This window comes from Dreissena polymorpha, chromosome 2 (genome assembly GCF_020536995.1).
Source record: "Dreissena polymorpha isolate Duluth1 chromosome 2, UMN_Dpol_1.0, whole genome shotgun sequence".
Lineage (NCBI taxonomy): Eukaryota > Metazoa > Mollusca > Bivalvia > Myida > Dreissenidae > Dreissena > Dreissena polymorpha.
Genome location: NC_068356.1, coordinates 31,222,569 through 31,244,979, shown reverse-complemented (window position 1 = coordinate 31,244,979; position 22,411 = coordinate 31,222,569). Strand labels below are relative to the sequence as shown.

Here is a 22,411-nt window from a genome sequence, read left to right as displayed (position 1 = left end):
TTAACATCCGGGAAAAATGGAGTGTACGGTGGCTCGTTTGTACCATCGGAAAACAACGAAGTTAGAGAACGGATAGAACTACCGGGATTTTATCCCTTTTGCAACATCATCAGTTTTGTATTGAAAATCTGCGGTGTTTTTTTTTTTTAAATAAGGACGCATGATAAAATATGTCTAATTCAGAGGAGATTTAGCAATTCATCTCCTAGCTCAGCCTTCTTTTCTCATTTTTTTTTGTCAAAAAGTGGTCAGGCTATAGTCTTACCGGCCGACGGCCCACGACGGCCCTGAGCTTGCCCGAGTGTGTTGCTTTAGTTGCTCTTATTGTATGTAATATTTGTTTACAATTTCAAAGCTTATTGTGTTGTTTAAAATAGTATATATATGTTGTTAACTTTACAAATAACTTTAAGCATTTAATATGTTTTACAAAGCAATCTTTGTTATTTTTATTGGAATTTAAACAGTCAGTTTAATTTATTCCTTTAAAATTGACTGAAGAATGTTTGTGAAATCAGGGACATGGGATCATGAAATGTGGTCTACATATGGGCTGAACACCTTGAACTATTATTTTATAGCATAGCACAGGGGGTTAATTATTGGGTTAATACAGGTGAAGGAGCGCCCCAACCACACAATGGGCCATGACTTATTTAAGAACAATTGAAGTGTAAACGAAAATCATAATATTATAACATAACAATTTAAATCCAAATACATTGCTCAAGCTTAATATTGATCAGACTGTTGTTAAATATTTTAAAATATTACACCTCATAGATATTGGTCCTTCTATATCTATATGACCGGTTTCAGTCTGTAAAATGCGATAGATGAACCTAATAGTATATGGACCGGTCACTATTTTTTTTGTATATGGACCGTTCGGGATTACACACCACTAAATTTGCACTGTTTTTCTGTAAAATGACGTCATTTTTTTAACGAAATGACGTCATTATTCTGCGAAATTCTTCAGTTTATCTCTTTTAAACCATAATCAATCGTACAACACTACACACTACATATAGAGAATACTAGGTCGGTGTCGAATAAAGCAAAGTTTATTTTGCGAGGCTTAGAAAATCTGAACCACGAGCCTTGGCGAGTGGTTCAGATTTTCGTGCCGAGCAAGATAAACTTTGCTTTATTCGGCACCGACCTAGTATTCGATTTATCCCATTAATTTTCTAAGTCGTAAATGATTTCTTTAAAAATACAAATTAGAATAGGAAAATCGAACTAGACGGAAAATCCCAAAGATATTTTAAGCAAACATTGTTTCATTATTTTAATCGTGTCGAGCCTAATACATTACAAAAAGATCAGTAACTAACCTGTTTTTCTGTTTATCATACCTCTACGTCCCCGATTTTTAAGAAATTATGAAAAAAAAGACACTAAACAACTGCATCTTTAGCGTGAAACAACATGCATTGTGTCGTATGACGTGTTAATAATGACGTCACGATTACGCGCACTTAATATTTGTAAATAGTCTACTGTATATGGCTTTTTGAGCTGCATTATGTGTTAAAAATATATTACATCTTGGTATCAAATTGTTTGTTTTGTTGAATCTGATTCGATTTTTCTAAAATGATTATTTTATAGTTGATTCCGAGTAATATGAACATTCTTCGCCGCGCGTGACAGCTATATTTCAGCACTGCTGAAATAGAGGAAAATTTATTTCACAGTGGTTTATTTCGACAATGCACGTCTGATGATGGGATAAACAATGGTAAAGGGGGAAACTCTTCGGTGTAATATAAGAAATAGTAAACTCCACTTCGGTCCCAATGACATTATAGTGACCAGCCAGGCAGCCACAAACTGTATATGGACCGAAGCCGTACTATTTCTTAAATGTCATTATTTCAGTCAAAAATAACGTCAGTTACGTTTGCAAATGTAATGTTACAGAAACGTTGATACTTGCGTTTTAACGGTCCCACTTTCATCAGTATAAATTATGTAATTGAATTTTAGGGTCACATAATGTGCACAAATATACTGAGATTTCGTTTCAAACGATGTTATTAGGGAGTACAAGCATTAGCATGACTGATTTTAATATTCTTATCTCAGAAATTAAAAAGTGAATATTTGCCTGCAAGACAAAGGGTATATTACCTTCAATAAGAGGGCTGAGGAATAATCATAGCACGGGAAGTAGTATGACTATTTGAAGACCAATAGAATAATCGTATTATAAAATGTGTCGTTGCGTTAAACATTTAATATCATGGTCATTTGATTTGTCTATGATTGATTACAGGTATATACTTTTTGGAAGTGTCTGTGTGTGTGCTAGTGTCTTTATAATGCTATGAGTGAACTCTCTAAACGGTTCTAAAGGCTCCATTAGAATGCTGTATAATTGATTTTTCCTTGATTTTAACTACTGGCCATTTGAAATATGCATCCACCCAAAACAAGTTAAGATATATGTGTCCCATAAAATGCATGTGAAAGCGATTCCCGAAAATCTTTTCAGGTGTTAAGTTTAAGGGTCCATGGAAGGCCACAACATTTAGATCCGTTCCATTGCTTTCATTTTCCGTAATTGCTTTCATTTTCCCTACCACTAAGTTCCATTTATGTAGCATTTCTAATTCTTTGTCCTGAAGAGCCGTTTGAACAATAACTTGCATTCCCAACAGAATCCCCACATAAAAAAACTCATTCATTCTTTTAAAGTATAGTTTCTGTTCTTAAGGCTTCTATACTTCGTCTCTCCATTGGTAACATTTCATGATCTTGCGAAAAGCTCTGATCACTTCGCGTTGCTTGTGCAACTTTGCTGCAGGTCACTGGCCGATGTTTAATCAATGTATTTAACGAAAGTCCCGGTTACATCAATTGAGTTAACCTCTGTATATTTTAATGGTAGCCTAGATAAACTGTAATAGTTACAGTGCCTTTTAGTACTCTTGTAATTTATTTAATATGTATGTCAAAGTTTATATAGCTGTAATCGTGCACTTGTTGTCACACTTAATGTCTTGTATAAACTGAAAATGGAACACAATGGTTTGTGATCAATTACTTTGTTGCACATGAGCATATTCTAAATAAACATAAACATACATAAACAAATTTATTGACGCCCCAAATTATTTCTGTGGATTCTTTTTCAATCTTACTTTAATAATTTCAACTCCCAGCTATTGGCCGCCGTCCGGAAGTGTGACTGAGTACAACTCCTAATCCATATGCTCTTGCATAATATGTTAGAAGCAAACGTAAGGGTGGTTAATCATACATTTATAAAAGGTCTGATGCTAATATTTGTTTTATGTTTTGATGAACTTCTTTACAAGGTTTGTCCATAATCCGTTTATCATCGTTCTGTAACAGATTGTGCAAAGTTTATAATACAATTGATAATTTCTATAAGTACCTTGCATATAACTGCACTAGCTCAAAGCTAGCTCCTAGCTCACTAACACTTTGTCATTAGTTGAAGTATGTTGTACGCATAATATTCACATTCTAAATGGCAGGTTACATTCGGATAAACTTGGAAATTTTACATGCGTGGCAAATGGGGGCCACAGTGTCGTAGATTATCATAGTGTATCTACATAATTATTCCCATTTCTAACTTTAATGTTGAACCATATGATGTTTTTGATCACTTTCCTGTATACTGTCAATTACAGTTTACAGGCTCCCTAAATCACGAAAACCATGACGACGATTCCTCACCAAACGATACTCAAAATTATGACACTTATAAGTGGAATGATACATATTGTGATTCATTTCAAAAGATACTGTCAGGAAACTTACAAATATGCCGTGATGATATTTTAAATTGCATAAATGAAAATGTAAACGATGCTGTGCATTCGTTATCTCCATTTATAAAACCGCTGCGGAGGATATGCGCACCAATAGGCGCAATTTTAATAATTACCAAAATAATCCGCTCTGGTGGGATAGCGCGTGTAGTTAGGCCAAGCGAAAAAAATATTCGTTGCTCTGGCGTTTTCGTTGGTCCAATGAACCGGCCGATTTTAATTTGTACAAAAATGCACGTCGGTCCTTCAAAAAATTATGTCACGCAAAAATATTTCTATACCAAAATAAAAAACGTAAAGTTGACTCCCGTAAATATCCGCAGTATTTTTGGTCAGTTATTAAAGGAAATAGGCCTACAGAAACAACTCATGCACCTATCAATCCCAATGAGTGGGTTAGATACTTTCAATCTTTGCTATTTAAAGAATCAGAAAACCCACTTCACAATTTTGATGTAAATGCGAATGCGTATAATAACGACCAGGCCGATTATATATTGAACTCGCCAATTACAGACGACGAAATAAAAACAAGTGTCAGTAAGCTGAAGCGTGGAAAATCTCAAGGTAAAGACGGGATCGGGGCGGAATTTTACATAAATACTAAACACGTTATAACCCCTATATTAAATGTACTTTTCAATAAGATTTTATCTTCCGAAAGCTTTCCTGATGCTTGGAGTGAAAGTACCGGTATCATCGTACCTTATATAAATAGGGTTCGCGAAGTGATCCTTCAAATTACCGAGGTATATCTTTAGTTGACGTTATGTACAAGATATTTGCAGGCAACATAACTGTTTAATTAACCAGGATGGCAAATGAATTAGATTGAATTGATGTGGCGCAAGCTGGGTTTAGAGCAGGATATTCGGTTACCGATAATATGTTTATTTTACAGAGCTTGGTGCAAAAATATATTTCTAAGCCTGGGGGTAGATTCTATGTGTTATATGTGGATTTTTAAAAGGCATTCGATTCCTTGGTGCATCATACATTGTTTACATGCTTTATGCGTAAAGTAATCCAGGACAACGTACTTAAGGTCTTGGCCTCGATGTACTCCAAACTTAAAAGTTATGAACGCACGAGCCCCGGCGCTATTTCGAGCCCGTTTGTTTGTAACATCGGCACTAGACAGGGCGACTTGTGCTCGCGGTTTATTTTTAGTTTATACATGATTGATATGTGTTCATTTATTCGACAAAAGTGCGATACAGGAATATTTGTCACAAACGATATCCATGACATATTTTGTATACTTTTTGCTATTGATATTGCAAATTGTGCAGATACTGCTGTAAATTTACAGTTGCAGATAAATGCTATTGCAGAATTTTGTACCTTAACAAGCATGAATTTGAATCTTAAAAAAACGGAGGTTATGGTATTTAGAAATGGGGGTCCATTACGTCACTATGAGAAATGGTATTTCAATAATTGTCCAGTAAATACAGCGTCCGTCTATAAATATATGGGCATTCTATATACCCCAAAGTTATGCTGGTCGGCTGCAAAAACTAAATTAGCCGCTCAGGGACAAAAAGCATTATTTGCCATTAAAGCATTATTTGTCGAATGCTTGTAATATAACGTTTTTACATCAATGTTACTTGTTTTTAGGGTCTTCCTATTGTAATTAACCATCGTATGGTACTACTTGTTGTCGAATGATTTTAATTAGCATAATACAGTAGCCGTATGTATTGGTGAGCGTGATAGTGACTTTAAAATGAAAGTTATTTGTAAAGTTAACAACATATCTATTATTTTAAACAACACCATCAACTTTGAAATTGTAAAAAAATATTCCATACAATAAGCGACTTAAGCAAAATATTCGGGCAAGCTGATGCAATGAGAGTTTCACTTTGATTATATTTTAACCAGAACGCCGATTAATTCTTTTTATAACTAAAGCGTCCTGTTTGGTCAAATCACTTCCGAAATGAACAATAAAGATAAAGAACCAGAACGCTGATTCATACTTTTCATTACTAAAGCGTCCTGTTTGGTCAAATCGCTTCCGGAATGAACAATAAAGATAAAGGTCACTTATTACTCGTAAACACCCCAAGTCGTATTTCCGAAATATATATCACAATAATTGACAAACTTAGTATTCAGGATTAAAACAGATTTAGATCCGTGTATAAATCCTAGTATGAATTCTAATCGTCTTCCTATTATTTTGATATCTTAAGTGTGTTGTTATCAAAAGCTAGTATTTTTCGAGTATGTTTTCTATTTAAGTAGCAAAATAACACTTCCGAGGTCAGGCATATATAGATACAACCTTGTGCATTGCTGTGATGGTCTAACTGCTGATTTAATTTATACTAGATAGGCCATTAATAAAATAATCGAAATATGAAGTGTTTTTTTTACCCACATCCGCACAAATAAACAACTTCTAGACATCCGTAATTTTATAGGTATAAAAAGACGACCTCGACGTTGTTTATTTCAATCGACTACTGAGAATTTCTAGCTTATAGGGTGAGTTGGCACTTTGTCTTTATTTATGTTATTTATTAGATCTTTCTTCATCTAGCTCATATATCAATAAACGATTTCTTTATTTGAAAAGGGTTGATCGGGTATTTCGACACATTATAAACGAATACATTCTGTAATTGTTTGGTTATTTACCTTCGGGAATTCGGGTTTTAACCATTGTCAGAGCACCCTACTTTATATAAAATTTACAGAGGATGATATGCTGGAATTCATAAATATATCAGTTTGCAGGGTGTGAAAGGTGCCATTGTAAAACTTAAAATGTAAATGAGATTGAAAATATAGAAGGCTTTAGGCATCACAAAATTGTGTTATAACTGTCACTGTGACAAAAGGTTTCAATAAATATAATGCATAACTATACATTACACATTTATTATTTTCCAAATTCAATTGAATACGACACGATATTTTTGCCTTTTGTACTTCTAATGGATAGCGGTCAATTCCATCAATGGCGTAGCCTGACCGTTGTCATATAGAAGTCCCGGTCCAGGGTCGATACAATAAGACAAATAGATTCCTTTAACGTCAAGAATATGGATATGCATTACGCATGCACAAGATAAAGATTATTAATAAACACATATATAACAACACGCCTTTGCTTGACATGCTTTAGATCTTCAAGACGTTCATTTATTTCATGTGTCTTTGCAACTAAATTCGCTTGGTCAAGTATGTTTTACTTAACTAATACTTGTACTATTACTTTTACATATTAAACGAGCGCAAAATGCATAATCATTGAAAATTTAAGATACGGCCATTAACCGTGACAATTCTTGCTCGGGGGATGCCCATGTAAGAAATGTTCTATTTAGTACATCACGTGTCCTTTTTCATTTCGTCCAAGGGTTTTCAACGACGCTTTTGTGTAAACTTCCGAAGCATGTATAAAATAACACTATCACTACAATCATTTTTGCTTTGATTCCTTGTTATATGCATTGGATCGCCAAATCTCATTCCTCACTGACAATAAACGTGATATAAACACAAATGCATTAATGGATCTTAGCGGACGATATTCCTTGTAAAATGAGAAACACAAAAAACAAATAAGTTATAGTTAATATACATAATCGTAGTGTAGTGTGTTAATTGTATTTTTAAAGAAAATGCGCAATTAATGTCATACATGATTGTTTAAAGCATTTAATAGCATATGTTATCTAAAATATTTACTATATTATTTTATAAGAATTGTATTTTTTAATTTTTGCATATGTCAATATTTTAATTAAAATGTATACAACTTCAACTCTCTAATAAAATACTGCTCCCCGATCATTCGCTTTTATGCAGGCTGCATTCAAGTCGAATAAAAGAAGCAGTCTCTATTTGTCTCTTTATCTGCTTCAAGGAGAAGAACAACATCCACCATGAAGTCTACACTGCTCTGCGCTTTCTTGGTCGTCTGTCTGGCAGCCGCGTACGGTAAGTCAACATTTTCATTAAAAACCTTTTTCGTTTAATAGTTATTTCAGCTAAACAAGAACGTGTATACTTAGTTTAATGTGAAGAGAATATTATGCCCATATCTTTATTTATATATGAATTATTTGATTAATCTAAAAAAAATAATGTTTATTTAAAGTGTCAATAATTCAAGACGTTTTTTTCATAAAATTTTACTAGTTTCCACAATCTGTTAAGTCGAGGACAAATTCAGAACATGTTATTGCATTCAAATAATCATTTAGATCACAAATGTGTAATGTACAGCTTACCATTTGTAAACTCCGTGAAAAGCCAATGTTTAATAAACATGGTGGATAAGTTGTCTTCTAGCAAAACCAATGGACGCATCCTTTTGAGTCATTGTATATACGCCGCTTCTTTATATTTTATTTCAGTCCTCGGTGTCCCCAACCACAATGGCGGTAAATTGCTCAATCCGACGGAACAACTTAAATGGCCCAATATAATTAAAAACATGTAAATTATGTCACAGTCAATCGCATTGTTCTTTTGAAGAGTATCGGGTCGGTTGTTTTGTGCAATTATTTACAACTCGATTTATTATTCTCAATGTATAACACAATTATTTTGGAAAAAAAGGAATTATATAACAACACATACACACCATCGTTCGGTCTATTTTATTGTACAGGCATTGGCGGGATTAGAAGTGGTGAAAACATAAACGAATATGATGGCGAAATGATGGACGAATCTGATGTAGGAGCCTGCCTTTGTAGATTTCTGTATTGTCCGAGTGGATATCGTAAAGTTGGCAGGTGCGGTTGGATTGGGGTGCACTGCTGCGAATAGATAGGAAAACAATACCGAAAAGGTACAATTCTGGTAATAATGTCACAGCAAATGATAATAGTAAATTATTGTTGGTTTAAAAGGGATGCAAAAAAAATCGTATTAAATCGATGCCCTTGAGGCCAATACGATTTGACTTAATATTTCGCTTTTAAATTAAATACGTATTTTATCGGTCTATCACAAGTATATAATTTCAGCATGAAATTATATACTTGTGATAGACCGATAAAATACGTATTTAATTTAAGAGCGAAATAATACACTTAATATTTAAATAGCTGTCCATTATGAAGATTGTATTTTCATCAAAGACATAATATTACGCATACCTATATTGTTCATTTAGCCAATAATGTGTCATTCATAAAAAATAAGTATAACTCTTCCTTTCTTTCAGGACAAGCACCCTTCAGGACGGATTCGACTGGACATTTATATCAATAATATATTATTGTAATATTTGCCAGTACAAAAAAAACAACAAATAAATATCAATATTTAATTGGTGTTTTGCCATTTTATTTCTACATACATTAATAGTTGAACATGTACTAGAAACAGGTTGAACGTTCAGCAAGGCTTTTATATTGTTCATTTGATGCTTATGAACGGCTTCGGTCCATATACAGTTTGTGGCTGCCTGGCTGGTCACTATAATGCCATAGGGACCTCAGTGGAGTTTACTATTTCTTAAATGTCATTATTTCAGTCAAAAATAACGTCAGTTACGTTTGCAAATGTAATGTTACAGAAACGTTGATACTTGCGTTTTAACGGTCCCACTTTCATCTGTATAAATTATGTAATTGAATTTTAGGGTCACATAATGTGCACAAATATACTGAGATGTCGTTTCAAACGATGTTATTAGGGAGTACAAGCATTAGCATGACTGATTTTAATATTCTTATCTCAGAAATTAAAAAGTGAATATTTGCCTGCAAGACAAAGGGTATATTACCTTCAATAAGAGGGCTGAGGAATAAACATAGCACGGGAAGTAGTATGACTATTTGAAGACCAATAGAATAATCGTATTATAAAATGTGTCGTTGCGTTAAACATTTAATATCATGGTCATTTGATTTGTCTATGATTGATTACAGGTATATACTTTTTGGAAGTGTCTGTGTGTGTCGGAAATCTGTGCTAGTGTCTTTATAATGCTATGAGTGAACTCTCTAAACGGTTCTAAAGGCTCCATTAGAATGCTGTATAATTGATTTTTCCTTGATTTTAACTACTGGCCATTTGAAATATGCATCCACCAAAAACAACTTAAGATATATGTGTCCCATAAAATGCATGTGAAAGCGATTCCCGAAAATCTTTTCAGGTGTTAAGTTTAAGGGTCCATGGAAGGCCACCACATTTAGATCCGTTCCATTGCTTTTATTTTCCCGAATTGCTTTCATTTTCCCTACCACTACGTTCCATTTATGTAGCATTTCTTATACTTTGTCCTGAAGAGCCGTTTGAACAATAACTTGCATTCCCGAACAGAATCCCCACATACAAAAACTCATTCATTCTTTTTAAGTATAGTTTCTGTTCTCAATCCCAATGAGTGGGTTAGATACTTTCAATTTTTGCTATTTAAAGAATCAGAAAACCCACTGCACAATTTTGATGTAAATACGAATGCGTATAATAAGTAAGCTGAAGCGTGGAAAATCTCAAGGTAAAGACGGGATCGGGGCGGAATTTTACATTAATACTAAACACGTTATAACCCCTATATTAAATGTACTTTTCAATAAGATTTTATCTTCCGGAAGCTTTCCTGATGCTTGGAGTGAAAGTACCGGTATCATCGTACCTTATTTAAATCGGGTTCGCGAAGTGATCCTTCAAATTACCGAGGAATATCTTTAGTTGACGTTTTGTACGAGATATTTGCAGGCATCATTAATAATAGATTAACCAGGTTTGCAAATGAATTAGATTGAATTGATGTGGCGCAAGCTGGGTTTAGAGCAGGATATTCGGTTACCGATAATATGTTTATTCTACAGAGCTTGGTGCAAAAATATATTTCTAAGCCTGGGGGTAGATTCTATGTGTTATATGTGGATTTTTAAAAGGCATTCGATTCCTTGGTGCATCATACATTGTTCACATGCTTTATGCGTAAAGGAATCCAGGGCAACGTACTTAAGGTCTTGACCTCGATGTACTCCAAACTTAAAAGTTATGTACGCACGAGCCCCGGCGCTATTTCGAGCCCGTTTGTTTGTAACATCGGCACTAGACAGGGCGACTTGTGCTCGCGGATTATTTTTAGTTTATACATAAATGATCTGTGTTCATTTATTCGACAAAAGTGCGATACAGGAATATTTGTCACAAACGATATCCATGACATATTTTGTATACTTTTTGCTATTGATATTGCAAATTGTGCAGATACTGCTGTAAATTTACAGTTGCAGATAAATGCTATTGCAGAATTTTGTACCTTAACAAGCATGAATTTGAATCTAAAAAAACGGAGGTAATGTTATTTAGAAATGGGGGTCCATTACGTCACTATGAGAAATGGTATTTCAATAATTGTCCAGCAAATACAACGTCCGTCTATAAATATATGGGCATTCTATATACCCCAAAGTTATGCTGGTCGGCTGCAAAAACTAAATTAGCCGCTCAGGGACAAAAAAGCATTATTTGCCATTAAAAAATACCAAATTCCGTTCGGATATTTCTGCTGTACAGAGTTCTTTAAATTATTTGATGCAATGGTTACACAAATACTCACATTCGGATCAGAAATATGGGGATTCACATATAGTGATTCAATAGAGCGTGCACAAAAGAAGCTTGCAAGTACTTTCTGGGCGTTAAAACTGCGGTCAATAACTGTGTAGCTTTAGGGGAATGTGGTCGTTTACCAATGTACTTCATTTGTCACTCAAAATGTATAAAATACTGGTGGAAACTTCTCCAGATGCCTGATGGAAGATGTAAAAAAAAACTGTTATAAAATGTTAAAGTCATTAGATGATATTGGAAGGCGAAATTGGGCTACGGATGTAAAGGAGCTTCTTTTGAAATATGGGTTCGGCTTTATTTGGCTCTCACAGGATGTTGGTGATATTGATTTATTCATGCTCCGTTTTAAACAACGCCTGACTGATTGTGCAACTCAAACCTGGCACGAAAACATAAATGATTCTTCTAGATGCGATACTAACAAGCAATTTAAAAGTGTATTAAACACGGAACGATATTTAGACATTGCAATGCCATTTCATTGCAGGCAAGCGTTAGCGAGATTTCGTTGTTCGAGCCATAGGTTTCAAATAGAGTTAGGTAGACAATGAGGAATACAAAGACATCTTAGAATATGTGCACATTGTCAATTAGAAAATGAAGCTGAAAAAATAGAGAATGAATATCATGTATTTTTTGAATGGTCTAAATATGCTGAAATTAGGCAAACATATTTGTATAATTGGTATCATTCTTTGAATAGCCTTTTATGTTAACCAGTTAATACGTTTTTCATATGGAATGTAATACTTGTCGTTTAAGTATGTTTGTTCGTTGTTGTTGTTTTTTTCTCCAGTCAAATGATATTGTACATATATACGTAGGGACAACTCTCTGTATTATCTGTATATTTATATTGTGTATACATGATGTATTATGGGCCGGAGGCCTTTGTTTACAATAAACTTACTTACTTACTTTCAATACTCACAGGATCGTTTTGATTTTCTCTAAAGTCTAGAGTGTACTTCATTTTGATCATTTTCAAACCCACATAACTAAACTTCTTTTCAAATAATCTACATTTTTACATTAACCCTCAGGTTAGTTCATCTAATCGTTTTTAAGCCCCCTCTACTCTTGGCGACGCATGTGTCATTTCTTTCGGGTCTGTTATGATAACGCCATTCAAAATGACCCTTACACACAGAATATCTATCAATATCTGCTCAATAATTCTCAAGCAAATAAAAGGACTAGACTTCTCACCCAAACAAAGTCTTTTTTATTTTGACAACCCTAAGTGTGCGGCGATTGTAAGCATTGTTTACTTTCTTCATCCACTTCGTTTGCATAAAGGCATTCTAAATATCTGTCTTTATTAACTCTTTCAGTGCTGGAACCGAATTTTGAAGGTCTTTGCAAACAGTTTGGATCCAGATGAGACGCCACAGAACGTGGCGTCTCATCAGGATCACAACTGTTTGCTATTCTTATAGTATTTTTTTGAAAAAAAATCAAAGAAAATGCTAATTTTAGAAATTCAGCTGACAACATTTTAGCAGACGACAAATTTCCCAGCATGCAAAGGGTTAACCTTCTGAAAGTTTGAATGTTGTATGTTGAAAAGTGTAGGAGAACACTTTCGGACAACATTGTGACAAACAGACGAATAGACAACGGACAGAACGACAAACCGACCCACAGAGAGGCAAACAGATATCCTGACAGACGAACACACAGACAGGAAGGTATACATACATGGTGATTACATTATACATCCGTTTATTTCGGCACGGAGGGTTCAATAATCTGCAAATACTTTATACTAATAATCATGATGTTATTGAAAGTCTAAGTTGAAACATGGGTAAAACGTTTTTGTACAGTTTAATAAATGAAAACACAACTTCATATCATAAGAAACAATGCCTGACAGTTTACATGTTTTTGGTTGAAAAGTGTAAGAGAACGCCTGCTAACACTTTTATGTCTACCAACAGACACAAAGAAAAATGGACAGACGGACAGACAGACAGATGTCCATGGTGATTACAGTTTACCGTCCTTTACTTTATTACGTGTGGTATTACGATAATAGTTGATAAACTAATAAGTTTTGACTTGTCACCTGGGACATGCTATACAAAACAGACCAGCTACATGTCCTTGAATATTCAAAAACGTTATGTATCATGTTTCCAAATAATCACAACCGTTGATTATTTTTTCTCCCTAACATTGTACCATTGTCATCCATGAGTTAATGGTCACAAACAAGATATCAGAGATTTCCATGGCAGTATGAAACCCCCTGAAATAAGATATACTGGTAAAGATAAGTTAATGCTTTTTGTTAGAACTGAGTGGGTACTGCTGGATACATATCAGGCCCTTGTCAACCATGCCAACCATTTTCTTTTATTACATGTATAACAAACTTTTCAAGCATAACACACAAAATATCAACCCAACAGGCATATTTGTTTAAAATTGCTGTTTGAATAATGATTTTTTTTAATCTGGCGAACATTCGTGAAAAGCTTTTACAAAATGTGTTGATTTATAATGAAGCAATTATCGTCATAATCTTTATTATGCTCATATTAGAGCAATTATCTTTATATGTGACTTTTACTTTTGATCTATTTTTGACGATGCTGGAACAGCAGCGTCCAAGGTTTGATAACCAGTAAAAAAATTCTTCACAATGGCGACCTATGTAAAAGACCGAGCCAGTCCGATTGAGATAACTCGATTTTTCAGTTACTTCCCTTGGCATTCGCCACTGCGTAGGAGATTGCTCGTTGATTTTCATTGATAACATTCTCCTAGCAGAGTTGTCGTTCGTGTTGATAAAGGTAAATATTAATAGAACAGCATATCCTGGGGAAATAGATTCAATAAGTGTATCAGAACGTTAATTTCAAATTAGTAATTTTACATCCATTTTATTTTTATGGACCAATGAAACAACTATATATTTTCTCTATTTTGTTTGATATTTGTTCTCGATTTAGTCAATAAATTGCGAATAAAAACATGTAAAATTAACTTTTTACGTGATCACAAAACTAAAGAATGCGAACGATTTCGAACCTGCAAATTGTAAACGCTGCACTGCTATGATATATATAGATAAAACAACATTTCTTTGCGTAATTGTCCGTCCCGCTAGCGCAGTGGTAAAGACGTTCGCTTTTTCACCTTTACGACACCGGTTCGATTCCCGCTCCCGGCGCAATGTTATATTTTGTACGTTTTGTGGTCACCATTCCTGACAGTTGTTTTTTTTTCCGGAAAATCTCATTCCCCCCCGCAGCATTTGACCATATAAAACATTAAAAAGTATTTCAGTACAAAACAAATAGCTGGAAATTGCAGCTATCATTCAAAATTCGTCCCAACTGTCGTCAATCTAATCTTATTAGGTAGGAGTGCTGGACACACTCCGGGTCCCAACATTATGCAGCGTCAGCGCGGAGGTAACTCATTACCTTGGAAAAACACAAATACACACACTGGGTGCAGCCTAGGCGCGTATAGACTCAAACAAGGCAACAAACTCAAGTACGGGCACAATCATTTAAAATTTACATATTGAATACGATATTCTAACAGAAATTACACAACCACCTAAGTGTACATACCATGTTTGATATTTCGTTCGATAGTTAGATTTCAGCATATACATGTATAAGGTCATTTCGCTATTAGTTAACTTATCCATATGTTCGTGGGCGAACTCGGATAGTCAAGTGCTCATACGATTGAGCTCACATGGTCCGGCTATGTGCTCATACCTACTTTCAAGAATCATTATGAATGTACATGTATTGCCATAATTAATGTACAAGAATGTGACCCGCCTCCCAGTTTCGCTCAATGGGTCAAGTTACCCACGGGTACTACTTCCCCGTACCCCTAAACTTTTTTTCGTACCAAAAATGTTTCGTACGCAAATGTTTTTCGTACCAAATTTTTTTTCGTACCCAAAATTTTCGTACCCAATTTTTTATCGTACCCAAATGTTCGTATCAACATACACAATTGTGGTGATATAGATAAACTTAAATTGATGTTTTATATCCATCCTCTTCAAAAGCATCGTCACACCAGTACTGCCAGTACTTTGATTTTGTATTGTGCGGGGCGCATTAGTAACACACTTTTAACATTTAGCAGTTGAATAAACATTGCCTGATGAATGACCGTTGTTATAGGACAAGGTGCATCATTTCCATATTTGACCTTGGTTTCTATTTGAATTTGAACTTTGAGCTTAGTACACATGTCTTGCAAGCAACATTAAATCTCCACATGCTGTACTTGTGTTATATTATACTTGTCAAATAAACAATGAAGATTGATTTATGTTAATGTTGACAATATTTCTTGAGTTTTGACATTCAAAAATATTAGTTACCAGGCCCGGGTATTGAAAATATTCCATTCACTTGTGTAATTCTTTTCAGTAAAAGGACAGTGAACGTGTACCTTACAGCCATATAAATGCTAAAGACGAGGGTTTCTTTCCAGTAAACTAGCAGTGGAAATGTAAACGCAAAAGCCTATGCCAAGCAAAGTGGTTACTAGTCCTGTACACCTGCATGAACCTATGGTAAGCATTTGGTTACTAGCCCAGTGCCTGGGTGATGAAAACTTACCTGCCTAAGACCATGGTAACCATATGCGTTCTAAACTAGTACCCAGACAGTGAAAACGTGTAAGTCCAGGTCTGGGATAACCATGTGAGTTTTAGTCCAGTTTCCGAATAGTGAAAATAAAACTGCATTGGCAGACTATTACCAGGTTAGTGCTTTTCCAGTACTCTTGTAGTGAACACATACCAGCCTTATCCTGTCGCGGTTTTGGCGCGATAACGTAACGCCGCCGTAACGCCGCGCCAATTTGTGTAACGTTGTTTTATAAGTAACGCCATATCCTATTTTATCCTATTACCAGATGAAAATCGATAGCATAACAACGATCGTATAAACTTTACCTTTATACTATCGCTATTTTTAGACCATGGTTTTCCGATCTCTATCTTAAGAACACTATATGTTTCAATGTGACGTCATAACAAATGATGACGTTGAAGAAAACAAACACTTCGGAGTCAACTTGGAAAACCAGCGCTGTTTCTTGAATTCTAAAGTATTTTTACTCTTTTTGAACGATAAACGACCACAAAATAATAGGATAAATAGAATATTATGTGAGTTTTGGATAAAGATCAAGTTTATCATGCTCGGCACGAACCATGTTAGCGCGAGGCTTGCATAATATTCTCTATTTTATGTTATTGTCAGTTTAAATGAAGGAACGAACCTGTACACAACGTCTTATTACTTACAAAGTCTTTATATTTTGGTGCCGTGATTATTACACTAGAAGTACGATGAATTTACAGAAGTTACGATCAAATAGAGGAGGTACTAAACGCACAATCGATATTTTGCTGGAAAAAATTGAAGAAAAGAAATAAAATGGAACATTGATAGAAATCAACTCACTTATGCAAATGTTGGAGACAAAAGTGGAAATGCTAGAGACACTTAACGAAACAATCTTATCAAACACGGAAACTGAAGGAATCGAAGATGAAATTGTGGAAACAGAAATTTACATGATGGATTTACGCATGAAATTAGACACACTTATCGCCGAGCGTGATCAACGGGATACGTGCATAGGGAGTCAGCAGCCGACATTTCATCCCATGGATACGTAGCGTGGTCGAAGGGATACGGGTGTAGGAGGTCAACAGACGACATTTCATCCCTTAGCACAGCGTGATCAACTTAATACGAGCGTAGGTAGTCAGCAGCCGACATTTCATCAAATGGATACTCAGCGTTGTCGAGGGGATACGGGTGTAGGAGGTCAACAGACGACATTTCATCCATAAGCACAGCGTGATCAACGGGATACGAGCATAGGTAGTCAGCAGCCGACATTTCATCCCATGGATACGCAGCGTGGTCGAGGGGATACGGGTGTAGGAGGTCAACAGACTGACATTTCATCCCTTAGCACAGCGTGATCAACGGGATACAAGCATAGGGAGTCAGCAGCCGACATTTCATCCCATGGATACGCAGCGTGGTCAAGGGGATACGGGTTTAGGAGGTCAACAGACAATATTTCATCCCTTAGTACAGCGTGATCAAGCGGATACGAGGTTGGACATTCAGCAGACGACATTTCATCCCGACGATACTCCACTTACACTGGAGAACAGAAATAAACATGCGTTACATAATCCAGTCGATGCAATTCATCTGACAGCCGTGCAGCATGAGAGGGCGCCTTGCAGCTTCAAGTTCCGGAGGGAAGGATACAACGGCTCCCGGGCGGCACACGATAGACGGTCCCCGTATCCGTACGAAGAGTTCCTCGACCGGACAAGGTCGGAGTTCCGACAATTAAACCAACACAACTCTCACGTAAACATCGCCGTAAACATCGCAACTGAATTCCCTTTCGTAAGCGGCCTTTCGAACAGAGTCTGCGTACCGGCCGCCCACCTGCAGCCACATCCTTCACATTCAGTTTACCGGAACATTTTCTCACACAAAGGTCGCCACGCAAACGTTGACCTTGCGATTCCCTTGTGGCCTAATTATGGCGGACGCCCAGAACGCCCGGAACCGCCATATCCTTGCAGCGCCGACGGCGACCACGAGCGGCCGCGCAGCTCCGGCGATCGGACGGACGGCGGATTGGAAACTAAGACGATCTCAGTCCCGATCGCCGTCGCCGCGGAGTTTTCAGGGAGCAAGCCCCAGTCACGTGACACGAGCATGCCTGATTTCAGCTCCTCGTCCGACTCCAAGCACTCGTCCGGCTCCGAGAGCGAAGATCATAAGCCGAACATGTTGTCCAAAAAGTCACGTGGCGATAGTCCGACGGTCAGCTCTACGGTGACCGCTTCTCACCAAGATTCCCGCCGGTCACCGCCTGCGCAGCGTTAGCCGTACCACCACCCGAGCGCCGGAGCCACGCCCGTTGGCTTCGGCTTCCAGAACACCACGTGCGCGGATGTCAACATAAACATGTGCCCTAATGCACAGAGAACACCGTTGGAGCAGACGTACGAGGCGGCCGCCTAGTCGCTTTTCATGTACGTGGAATGGACACACAACCAGGCCAATCGTAAAACTCTATTCGTTAGATGTGCTATATGGAAGCGAAACCGAGAGAAACTAGTGATGAACATTGTGATTAAACATGTGAGTAACAGCGCGATAAACAGTTTATAAACAATGTGATTGTTACAAATGTGATACAAAGTGAACTTTCAAAGACAGTGCAATCTATTCTGGGGTTTAGGTGATAAATCGATACTTTGACAGTAATTGAGATAATTATTTTGACTAATAATTTGTTCTTCATGTATTTTTGTTGGATTAACATTTTGATCAGACCCATTTATATATGTTGCTTAATCATTTTGAGGCCCCCAGTATGTCGCGGTTTTGGCGCGTTAACGTAACGCCGCCGTAACGCCGCGCCAATTTATGTAACGTTGTTTTATAAGTAACGTCATATCATATTATTATGTTATTGTCAGTTTAAATAAAGTAACGAACCTGAACACAACGTCTTATTACTTACAAAGTCTTTACATATCCCTTAATTACCATTTGGGTGCCTTTTTGGGAACCGTAGTGGAATGTTTACCCTCAAAGGCTATGCTCACCGTATTGGTACTAGTCAAGTACCCGGGTAGCAAACAAATACTAGCTTGAACCTATGCGAATCATGTGGGTATTAGTCTAGTACCGAGGTAGTAAAAACCTACCTGTCTGAGCAATTAACTAAGAAAGTTAGTAATAGAGTTCAACACGGGTAGGTAGTGAAAATGTGCCAGTCTGAGTATATGGTCAGGGGCGTTCCCGAGGCTTCGTACGTTTGGAGTTGAGACTGTGTTGTGTTTTGTACCCACTGTTATTTTCTAAAAGTGGACGTCTTGTTTGCTTGTTTAAATAATTATAACACCCCCTTTCCCCTTAGCCCTCACTTTTTATTGCATTTTTCGAATTTCAAGAGTTTTCATTTTTTAAGTTTGAAACTGAATTATACGCACGGGCGTACTGCCGAACGCCTAGGTACGCCCCTGATGGTAACCGTATGGTAACAAGTCCAGTGCCCGGGAAGTGCAAAAGTACGAGCCTATGGTTACCATGTGGAAACTAGTCCAGAACCCAGTACTGGTTGAGAAATCGTTTATTCCTGAACCTGCATTAACCGGTTGGGTTTTTGTTCAATATCCGGGTAGTTTAAAAACGTACAACCCCGAGGCTATGGTAACCCTGTTGGTCCTAGTCCAGTACCGAGTAGTGAAAACGTACAAGTCTGAGCTTATGGTAACCATGTGGGTAAAAGTCCAGCACCAGGGTAGGAAAGCCTACCTTCCTCAGTCGTTATCTAGTTTTTACCAGTTCAGTATACTGTAAGGGAAAAAGTTCCAGCCTGAACCAATGTTTACCATGTTGATACCATTCCAGTACCATGGTAGTTAACATGTATCAGTCTGAGCCTTTGCTAACCATGTGGGTACCAGACCATTACACGGGTACTAAATATGAACCTGGCCGGGCATATGCTTACCATGCCAAATTTCTTGGAATGGGAAATACCAGCTTGAGCCTGTTCTAACCATGTGGATATCTCTCCAGTATCCGGCTAAAGAAAACATACTTGCCTCGGCCAACGCTAACAATTCACTGAATTCAGTAGCTAACCCAGTACCGGTGTAGTGAAAACATACCAGCCTAATCCTATGCTTAGCATGTAGATACCAGTCTAGTACACGGGAGTTGAAAACATACCAGCCTTAGTCTATGCTTAGCATGTAGATACCAGTCTAGTACACGGGAGGAAAAAACATAACAAGGAGTGGACAGTAAACATGAAGGTCAACAACAAGCATTTGCGTTTGGAGATAGACAGTGGTGCACAATGCAACGTGCTCTCGAGACAAATCGCTGAGAAATTTTGTGCGGAATTCCCAATATTAAAGAGTGATGCCCGCATAAATGGTGTAAGCGGAACGCTGATCAAGGCATTGGGCAAAATAACTTGACCATGCGAATACAAGAACGTGAAACATAATTTAACATTTCAAGTGATTGATGGACAAAGAAATTTAAATCTATTGGGAAGAGATGATTCAGTTAAACTAGGCCTCATCATGAGAGTAAACAGTACCCAGATGGAAATAGAGCAACTGATCAAAGAATTCAGTGATGTTTTATGCGATCAAATTGGTTGTTTGCCAGGAGAGTATGACATCAAGATCAACGAGACAGTGACACCGGTGGTTCATGCACCTCGTTCAGTTCCAGTAGCTATACGGGGTGAATTGAAAGAGCAATTAGACCATCTTGAGCGATGCAAAATAATAACAAAACAAACAGAGCCGACAGAATGGGTAAATAGCATGGTGTGCGTGAGAAAAAAGAATGGCAAAGTTCGCATATGTATTGATCCAACTGATCTGAACAAGGCGATCATGCGTGAACACTATCCGATGAACACAATTGATGAAGTTGCAACAAGATTGCATGGAAGCAAATATTTCACCACATTGGATGCGAACATGGGTTATTTTCAGGTGAAATTGACTGAGAACCGATATTTGTCAATGCAATGAAAACAGTACTTATAAATTATATAATATGTAATAAATAATGTAATATGGTTATTTACCTTGCTCAAAGTCGAGCACAAAGTTGTCAACGACAGGATTTTTTCTTTGATGGCTGTAAGAACCGCAACGTAGTCAGCCTCCGTCTTCCTGGACATCAATGCGAAGACCAGCGGGAGCTGTTTCTTCATCCCATCCATCTGGATGAAGGCGTCAATTGGCCGCTTTTCTTGAACGGGTCTTTAACAACCTGAAAATCAAAAGAATATTGTTATGGCCTAACTAACACAGACGGACACACGCTACGTAACTGAATATGTCCCCTTGAGCGAATAATACAACTTAGTATACCTATATATAAGAAAGTGTTGAATTTGAGAAGATAATTTTAGATGCATTATTCAGTGTACACTCGCCTTGAAGGTACCGTCCATGAACCAGCGCCTAGCATGGCAAAGTAGGTTACGCTGGTATTCCGTGGCGAAGATTATGTGTCTTTGGTCGCCCACTCGGATGTCGGCCAGCAAAAAGTCAGCACACTTCAGGTATTCTGTGTCAAGCTGAAAGAATTAACAGCGAAATCTTAATAAATAATTATGAAATTAAATTTTGTATAAGCTTATATTTTTTTACTTTAAATGAGCTATGAAAGATATTGAAAACAGCTGTCTCCTAATCAGTAACAATACCGTATTTCTCACCACTAAAATTACAATAAACTAGATAATCTGTCAGTCATTCAGAGCTGATGAGGGTACTGATTATCGAGGAGTAGATAAGGCTATTACTGATAGGGGTTGTATAGAGATAAGGCTGTAGTATGGAATACTTAAATAAATATTTTTTTAATTTGTTAACTCTTTACAATTTAATATTTAACTAATTAATGTAGAACCGTAACTCATGTACAAATTTTAAAAATGTTGGTAAATTTTATTAAAGTATTAAATAAATAAACATTTGATTTTTGTAAAAATTGTATGATTGAGAATTATTGTAAAATTAATCATTTTTTCGTACAACCAAATACATGTAGGTATAATAAACATATATGCGCGGTTTACGTTTTTTTCCTATAATTGTGTGCGCAATAAGTTTTCCATACGTAACGGGATCTTCGTTAATTGTTTTATGACAAATTATTAACTTCTTAATAATAAATAGTTATTAATAAATATGTGCATGCATTATTTCTTTGTTTATTTATTATATTTTCTACTTACTATTTGTTCATGTATTAAATATTTCTATAACTTCATAAATTACAAGCATGATTTGAACTTCCAAATGGTAAATGTGTTTACAAAATGAGTATTGCTTTGAGAAACCGGGTCTTAACGCAAGTGCGTAAACTTCTATCTTAAAAAAAAAATATATAGATGTATGTCTCATTGTGTAAATAAAAAATAAAACATATTGTAAAGCTTTG

The 22,411-nt window shown here is 36.5% G+C and overlaps 2 protein-coding genes and 1 long non-coding RNA gene across 8 annotated transcripts in view; all 3 read left to right on the top strand.

Annotated features, from left to right (window-relative positions):
* Positions 1 to 22,411, top strand: part of LOC127866471 (uncharacterized) — a 63,175-nt gene that overhangs the window by 13,998 nt on the left and 26,766 nt on the right. The window lies entirely within an intron of this gene.
* Positions 6,162 to 9,114, top strand: LOC127866472 (uncharacterized). Its single transcript, XR_008043015.1, has 4 exons — positions 6,162 to 6,311; positions 7,699 to 7,772; positions 8,449 to 8,631; positions 9,010 to 9,114. It is a non-coding gene; the product is annotated as an uncharacterized LOC127866472 (long non-coding RNA).
* On the top strand, positions 16,433 to 18,919 carry LOC127866470 (uncharacterized). Of its 6 annotated transcripts, none has more exons than XM_052406997.1 (3): positions 16,433 to 17,089; positions 17,213 to 17,269; positions 17,394 to 18,919. In XM_052406997.1, exon 3 carries the CDS (start codon positions 17,420 to 17,422, stop codon positions 18,302 to 18,304), a length of 885 nt encoding a protein of 294 aa, XP_052262957.1. In that variant the 5' UTR covers positions 16,433 to 17,089; positions 17,213 to 17,269; positions 17,394 to 17,419; the 3' UTR covers positions 18,305 to 18,919. The 6 variants fall into 6 exon arrangements, with proteins under 6 accessions (XP_052262957.1, XP_052262953.1, XP_052262956.1 ...); XM_052406993.1 differs by having other exon boundaries at positions 17,213 to 17,335; positions 17,460 to 18,919; XM_052406996.1 differs by lacking the exon at positions 17,213 to 17,269 and adding an exon at positions 17,270 to 17,335 and having other exon boundaries at positions 16,433 to 17,146; positions 17,460 to 18,919.

What these genes read in the sequence shown, in the direction of transcription:
- LOC127866470 (XM_052406997.1), top strand. Translation starts at nt 17,420, where the DNA reads ATGGATACGCAGCGTGGTCAAGGGGATACGGGTTTAGGAGGTCAACAG.